General features: G+C 31.1%; 1 protein-coding gene across 1 annotated transcript; it reads right to left on the bottom strand.

Moving 5' to 3' along the window:
• Window positions 1–6,094: 6,094 nt before the first annotated feature.
• On the bottom strand, window positions 6,095–6,794 carry LOC105039018 (copper transporter 6-like). The gene has a single exon (XM_010914991.4). It carries the CDS (start codon window positions 6,739–6,741, stop codon window positions 6,256–6,258), a length of 486 nt encoding a protein of 161 aa, XP_010913293.1. The 5' UTR covers window positions 6,742–6,794; the 3' UTR covers window positions 6,095–6,255.
• Between the last annotated feature and the right edge of the window lie 1,386 nt (window positions 6,795–8,180).

The raw sequence follows: 8,180 nt of genomic DNA on the forward strand, positions 1-8,180 counted from the left end.
AGTGATGAATTATTTTTGTTGTAAAAAATATTTTTTGTTATGTAAATTTTTCATTGCTAAAATTTTTGAAAATAATAGCGATAAAAATATTTTCATCGTTATTAATTTTTTATTTATCATCAATGATTTATTTCATCGTAAATATCTTTTTTTAGATTAAATTTTTTTATCTTTTTTTTAATGATAAAAAATATTCATTATAAATATCTTTTATTAGCGATGAAATTTTTTTTATCATAAAATATTATCCATGATAGAATTATTTATGATAAAATATTAACGACCAAAATTTCATCGCTAATATGTATTAGCGATGAAAATCGGTTATTAGCGACTAAAAATTTTTGTTGCTAATAATCTGTTTTGTTATAATGATTCTTATGGTTGTCTTCTTATTTTTTCTGATGATGATCCAAACTTAATTGATGGATATTGAAGGAAATGGCTCCATAGATTACTATGAGCTCTTTTTCTTGTTTCCATATAATGTCTAAAAGCTGATGGATGTCGATAGGTTTTGATTGCTAAATTCTTATAGTTGTCTTCTTATTTTTCCTAATGATGATCCAAACTAAATAAATATTGAAGAAACTAGCTCCACTAATTGCTATAGCCTTTTTTTTTTCTTCCCATATGATGTTTTAAAGCTAATGGGTGCTGATGGATTTTAATTGCTATATTCTTATGGTTGTCTTCTTATTTTTCATGATGATAATCCATACTTTAGCATATTGAATTCTGTTATTTAGGACATGTTGCTTGAATTTATATATTGGATAGTTGACGATGTTGCTTGGTTCTATTATCTTTCAATGAATTTGCAGATGCGCTCAGTAGAGTAGGAAAGGTATGTTAGCCAGCTTTGCATCCTTTTTTTTCAATCTCACTACCTCTTGGGCCCCAATATGTTTTGGATGGCTTGCTATTTTTATAAAACAGTTGGCTACTTGTCCCTTCTGCTGAAACCTCTTGTTTACATATGGTTATCTATTTTTTCTTGGGGATATGCTATACATATGGTATGCACACTTATGCATCTATGGCTCTGGAGTATTTGTTTTCTTGTTTATTTGTGGCTGATGATGAATTTTGATTCTGAAGCTCAAACACAAGGTCCTAGATATGTTACTTTTGAGGCTATTCATAGGTGTTTCTATATGCAATTTCTTCATGAATTTTACTATTGCCAGTCTATACAAAGTGTGATTGTGTTGAGAAATAAATTTTACTACGGCTACAGTTTCTTCCTTCCCCATCTGTCTGGGCTTACTGTGTTATCTTATGATGATATACATCTTCCTAACAATAGATTCAGCTACTACATGTTGCTTGGCTTGATTTTGCCATAGAACTCTTTGCTATATTTATGGATCTTCTTCATCCTTTACCGCTGTACAGAAGCTTTTCTTACAATACCAATGATAGTCTCCTTACTTACATATTCTTTTTTTTCATAGATATCATATTTTGGCTGACTTCGGGCTCTGTATATTTCACTCTGGTGTCATCTTTTTTCTTTATGATCTTGTCTTACTTTGCTTACTATTATGTAATACTGCTTATCTATTTTTCTCACAAGTTATGTTCTTGTACTTCTTAACTAAGACTGTTGTTCATATTTTGCTTTATTTTCGATCTGATAAATGAAATTACAGTTTTTATCAAAAAAATAAATTTACAGATATTATAACAGAAAAAAATTAATGACTTTGAATTTATTTTTTTATTGACTTAAAATTAGCGATCGATTTTGCAATCGATATTTTTATAAAAAAATTTGAAATATTTAGCGACTGATTTTGCAATCAATTTTGTTAATAAAAAATATTTTAATAAAATTAGCAATCAATTTTGTGATTGATATTTTGATTTAAAAAATTTAAAAATAATTAGCGATCAATTTTATGATCGATTTTGTTAATAAAAATATTTTAATAAAATTAGCGATCAATTTTATGATCAATATTTTGATTAAAAATATTTATAAGTAATTACAATCAATTTTGAGATCAATTTTTTAATAAAAAATATTTTAATAAAATTAATGATCAATTTTATGATCGATATTTTGATTAAAAAAATTTATAAGTAATTAACGATCGATTTTGTGATGAATTTTATTAATAAAAAATATTTTAATAAAATTAGCAATCAATTTTATGATCGATATTTTAATTTAAAAATTTAAAAATAATTAGTGATTGATTTTATGAATGATTTTATAAATAAAAAATATTTTAATAAAATTAATGATTGATTTTATGATTGATATTTTAATTTAAAATTTTAGCAATAATTAGCAATTTTATGATTGATTTTGTCAATAAAACATATTTTAATAAAATTACTAAATATGTCATAAAATTTTAAATATCTTTTTATCGATCACCAAATCGATCGTAAAATTTTAATTAATTTTTTTATTGTTTGATCACTAAATTGATCACAAAATATTGTGACTGAAAAAATCAGTCACAAAATATTTGCGACCAGAGTTTTTGCAACCAACTTTAATCGACCACAAAATCGATCATAAAAAATATTAACGACTGATTTTTGCTATTTAGCAATCGATTTTTTGATCGTTAAATCCTTATTTTTTTATAGTGCATGTAGTCCAAGCTTCTCTTCTGAAGCTTGGAATTTGAACTAAGGTGGAATCCAAAGCTTGGCCCAATAATCTATTATTGATACTAGATGTAACCTACATTTCACGATGTGGTTTAACATGAATCAAAGAAAAAAAAATACAAAATATTTTTTAACATATAAATTTTTTATACAATATAATATATAATATTTTTATAAACTAATGAACTTATCTTCATATTAATCTTTATCTACCATAATCTCTTCATTTAAATTGGACATATGAATGCCAAAGAAATTTATTAGAATTTACTGAATTAAGTTCCATAACAAAATATGAATTAAAATAATTGAAGCAATAAACTATAATATTTGAAATTAAATTATCTCTGAAAGAATAAAAAAATAGGAAGAGACTAATAATTATGGCATGCTACTAGGTGGTTCTCGACGATTTTCTAAAAGGTATTTCTTAAAAAAGTTCCATATCAATCTACTTTTCAGAAGTTGAAATAATAGATTCTTGTCAAATATGAGATGAAAAAGGTTTAAAGCCAGAATTTTTTGACAAACTATCAAGTCAAGATTCATTTTTTTAAAATACGTTAGTGATTTTGAAATTATACATGCTATCATTGAAGCTTTGTGAATCAAATATAATCTGAAACATGTAAATATCATTAAGGATATTTTTGATAACATTGATAGACTAAATCTATCATATTTTATGTCCATAGCAAAATTAAGTATTAGGACACTAATTAGTTACGGAGCTAATTTCTCAAAAATTATAAAAATCACTGCATTAGTTTTATCTTTAGCAATACATCTTAATTTATACCTTGAGATAATGGACACATTAAAATTATTTTATAATAAAAAATAATATATTTATTTTTAGTAAATAAAATATAGTGTTAAAAAGATATATTGCAAGTTTATCATGATACAGGAGACTGATCTTTTTTACCACATCGATTACATCAAAGAGTATCACCATAAATTTTTACTACAACCTTGCAAATATAACATACTTTATACCACTAACCATAGGAAGTATCAATTAATTTTAAATTTATCAGACATATAAATTTTATCTCTTAAAAATAATTAAATAATTTAAAATTTTTTGTATATGCAAATTGTTGGACATAATGAAATATTATTCCATATCTGAAATATCATCAACCAAACACTTAACCAACCCCTAGTTAAAGAAACAATATATCCAAACTCAATTCCAAAAAATAAATAAACTTTGTATTTTAATCCAACCTTAGCCACTAATTTTTCGAGCTCCATCTACAACACAAGCTAATCTGGCCCAATATGTCTTGAGTCGACCTAAGCTCATAGGTAGATTATTTATTATTAACTATTAAATCTTAAAATCAATCAGTAAATATAATTCATAATTTTAAATTTATTTTTTTAATTATCAATTTTTTAAACCAAATAGAAATTATGTATATATTAAAATTTTATACAACCAAAATATCAACTTTATTTATGTTGATCTTTAGATATTTTTCCAACCTTATGTAAGAAATTTATATATATTATCCTAAAATTAATCTTAAAAAACTTTTTAAAAAAATTAATGAATTAGTATCATCCAATTAATATAATCAACTTTATTTTTTTTAATCTTCTAATATTTTTTTTATTTGTATATAATCCAGATATTTTATATGTTTGGTCATAAATTCTTAAAGTCCATCTAAAAAATCAAAAATATCATGTTAAAAATACAACACATGAGCCCAAAATATAATGGGCCAATTCCGCATCTAATGTTGCAATGAGCTTAACATATCCAAGCCATCCCGAACTCTAATAGAATTTATTTAGCAATACACTGCTAAGTTTGAGGTGGATTTAAAATTTATTAAAATTCATTTGAATTTGAAATGGATTTGAGATTTACACTTGAATACCCATGATCCAAATCCAATTTTACACACACACACACACACACGTGCGTGTGCGTGTGCATACATACAAACTCTAGATCTTTGGTTAGCTTAACCATCTTGATCAATAGAGCACACTTCATATTTATTTTTAAATATTTTGATTGATCACATATTTATATTCTTTAAATTCTTATATATCACTCCCAACACAAAATCCTTGCCTTCATCTAAACCTCTCTATCTGGCCATCCCAAGCCTCCTACCTGATTCAAGACTTATCAGATTGGAGAAAGGTAAGTGATTCGTAATTGTCTAAACTTCCCTATTCGGCCACACTAATCGAGTCTTTCTCTATTCAGCCACCCCGACTGAGCCTCCCACCTGATTGAGACTCCTGATCAGAAAGGATAAAGCAAAAAAAAAAACTATGAAAAGCATAGAAAAAATCAACAAAAATAAAAAAAGATGAAAAATTTAAGAGGCAAGACCTTTTCTCACGTAGATTGATTTTTTTTTTCTTCGCTTCTTTTTTTTTTTTCATTTCTTTTTCTTGTACGGAGATTTGACGGAAGGAAAGCATCGATAACAATGGAAAAGAATGCAGAAACCTAAGACTCGGGGAGCAAAGTACATGATGCCAACCACCATGGCACAGGCCAATGGGAAGGTGACAACGAGGAGAGTGGGGAAAGTTGGGCGTCTGCAAGGGCTCGGAAAGAATTCGAAGCGGAAAAAAAAAAAAAAAAAAAAAACACAGCTTGGGAAGGATTCAAAGGCAGAAAAAAAAAGTACCTCATGGATTCAACTTTAAGGTAATATATAGATTTTCATATTGCTATGACTCGGTAATCTAGCGTGGAAAGATAAATACCAACTCTTGGTGGTATTTTTTTATTTTTTTTTAATATATATATATATATATATATATATATATATATATATATATATATATATATATATATATATATATAATCGGCTATTTTATCATCTCTCTCATCCACCTTTTCTAGCAAATATAATAATCTAATATAAAATTTATTTTCCCACGCCATATAGTGAAGCCTTTGGGAAAAGCTTTTTCTGTATTGTTGGCTCCATGGTCAGTAGCAATTGTATATCGGCCTAAAATTTTTTAGAAATCAGATTACCAAGGAACTTTTAGGTCTGTAGCAATTGTAAAATTATGCAAGATGTCTCAGAAAAGTAGGCGAAAACATTTACACCATTTTCATCAAAAAAAACCAAAAATGACACCATTTCTTCAGACAAGCATTTGTGTTGCCTAATTACCTATCCATCAAGTTTTCATAAGACTCTTCAAATCGATCTCGTCCCCCCCGTGGCCGAGCTTCCAATCCCGAATGGATTTCTTTGTTAGACATTTTACCAAACGGAGGATTTCTTTCCAGACTTCGTCACAGACTGTTCCGTCTTCATGAGTTGCTCATCGTGAGGCGAGCAATAAGCAATAACGCCCACACGTCCGCACGCCGAAAACCGAAAAGATCCTTGATCCCAATAATATAAATAAAGAAAAAAAGGGGGAAAAATTTTTCCAGAGATCAAAACTTGTATTCTCGAGATCAAGGTCCAAAACAGACACTACAGTACCCTTAATTCCAAACAAAAATTTACCATCCTATCTTAATCCAGAGTTGCATCTACGAAGACTACAACAAGAAATTAATCACAGTATTGACATTCATAGCACGACCTGATGATGCAATAAAAGAAAACAAAGCAGTAGAAATCAACATGAACAGGCCATGGGTGGGAGGTATCCCTTGAACTCCTCGTTGGCCGGCGGTGGCGGCCGCTTGAACACCGAGCTGTAGAAGAGCAAGAAACCCACGGCATGACCCAAAATCACGGCGATCAGCACGCCGACGTTGAAGGACATGACGGCGAGCATGACCACGTACGCGAGCCCGACGCGGAGCGCGTGCATGGCCGTCAGAGCCAGCCCGGCCACCACACGGCTCCACCGAGGGCTGATCACCCGGCCGTGGTTGAACCACTCGAGGAGGACTGCGAGGACGAAGACGACGATGAGCGCAAGGGCGTACATGCCCCCCCTGTTGCCCGGCCAGCCGGAGAAGAGGATCTGGGCGTTCTTGCCCCAGAAGAAAGTCATATGCATGTCGCCCATCCCGGCTCCTCCCATGTCGCCCATGCCTTGTCCCATATCGCCCATAGGCGCCATACCATGTCCCATGTCGCCCATCCCATGGTCCATGGCGGAAGATTATGGCAGGGCTACAAGAACACGGGGTTGCAGTTCGTTGTCTACTGTTGCGGGGGTATAAATTAAGGGAGGGAGGAGAGGAGGCGATCAGGTGTTGTACTTTCTTGGCAGGACGGTACGAAACACAGAGGGCCGGCATTGGTACTACACAGCCGAAAGAACGGACTTGGAAGGGTGTGCTGGAATTAGGGATGCGAGTCCCTATCGCCGTCTATCCCGGAAACGGAGGACTCTTGCTATTTTAGACATGCGATGCACCGAATCAAGATTTTCTGATTCACACCCGACCGGTATCATCTCTCCGCCAACCACGCGACGTGATTGCCGAATAATAGGAAGACCGTGCGAGAGGTCCCATTTCCAAAATGGACAAAAACGGCAGCGATTTCTATTTTTTTAAAATAAATTAAGTTTTTGCAAATAGTTCCTTAAATATTTGTACATTATTTTTTATATATTTTTATTCATCCCGTAAATTTTGTAGCTCATTACCTACATATCCCTGATATTAACTACATAAGAATAAAATATTCTACCTTTATTCTGCCAACATTATTAATTTCATGTCTTTTAGATAATTTTGCTTCTAGCCCTCAAACAAAACTGATGCCTTGACCCATGTCCATGCACCATAGCCTTCTTGTCAGCCAAGTCCTGATCGAGAAGAGGGTGAAGCAAAAAGAGTTTAAATCCTAGACCTTATTCATTGTAAGTCTAAGAGCATTCCTATCCTTCTGTATTCCTAGTTAGTCTTAACCAACATTTTTGTCAATGGAAGCTAGTGGAAGGCCTGGTTTGTACAAAAGGAGAATTTACAAGAATTTTTTATATATAAATATTAAAAAAAATGTGGATTAATATATACACAAATATGAAAGATTTCAGGAGCGAATCTGCATTTTCTTTTAAAATTTAAATAAAAAACTACATATGTGTATATAATTGCAACTTCATATACCAAATCATAGAATGTCCAAAATTTGATAACCAATATATATTCCATCGCTAACAATATTAATCTGGGATAAGAACGAGGCTTCTTGTTAACCTAGAAGCTTGATTGGCCACAGGCAGACTTGGATTGTTGCTTATAAAATTTTTAATGATATTCTCAAGAAGCAACCATCAAAGGTCGTCCAGGACTTGTTAGAAATCTAATGCACAAATCATATGCTAAAATAGTATGATCTATCATAAACCCCATGCCAAAACTTTATTTTTCTTTTTAATAAAAATTAAAGATATATGTAACATTAGGGAACAAAATCTTATAATCATTTTCTCAAATTATCGTAGCCAAAAGCATCTCCACATCAACATAGGTTTATGCCAGCACTAGCGACACAAGTCAACCATGATACCATAAATGAAGGGGATATGAGTGATGTTGATCATGAATCCAACGGCTCCATGTATCACACCATCCTTCT

Source organism: Elaeis guineensis, chromosome 1 (assembly GCF_000442705.2).
Source record: "Elaeis guineensis isolate ETL-2024a chromosome 1, EG11, whole genome shotgun sequence".
Classification (NCBI taxonomy): Eukaryota; Viridiplantae; Streptophyta; class Magnoliopsida; order Arecales; family Arecaceae; genus Elaeis; species Elaeis guineensis.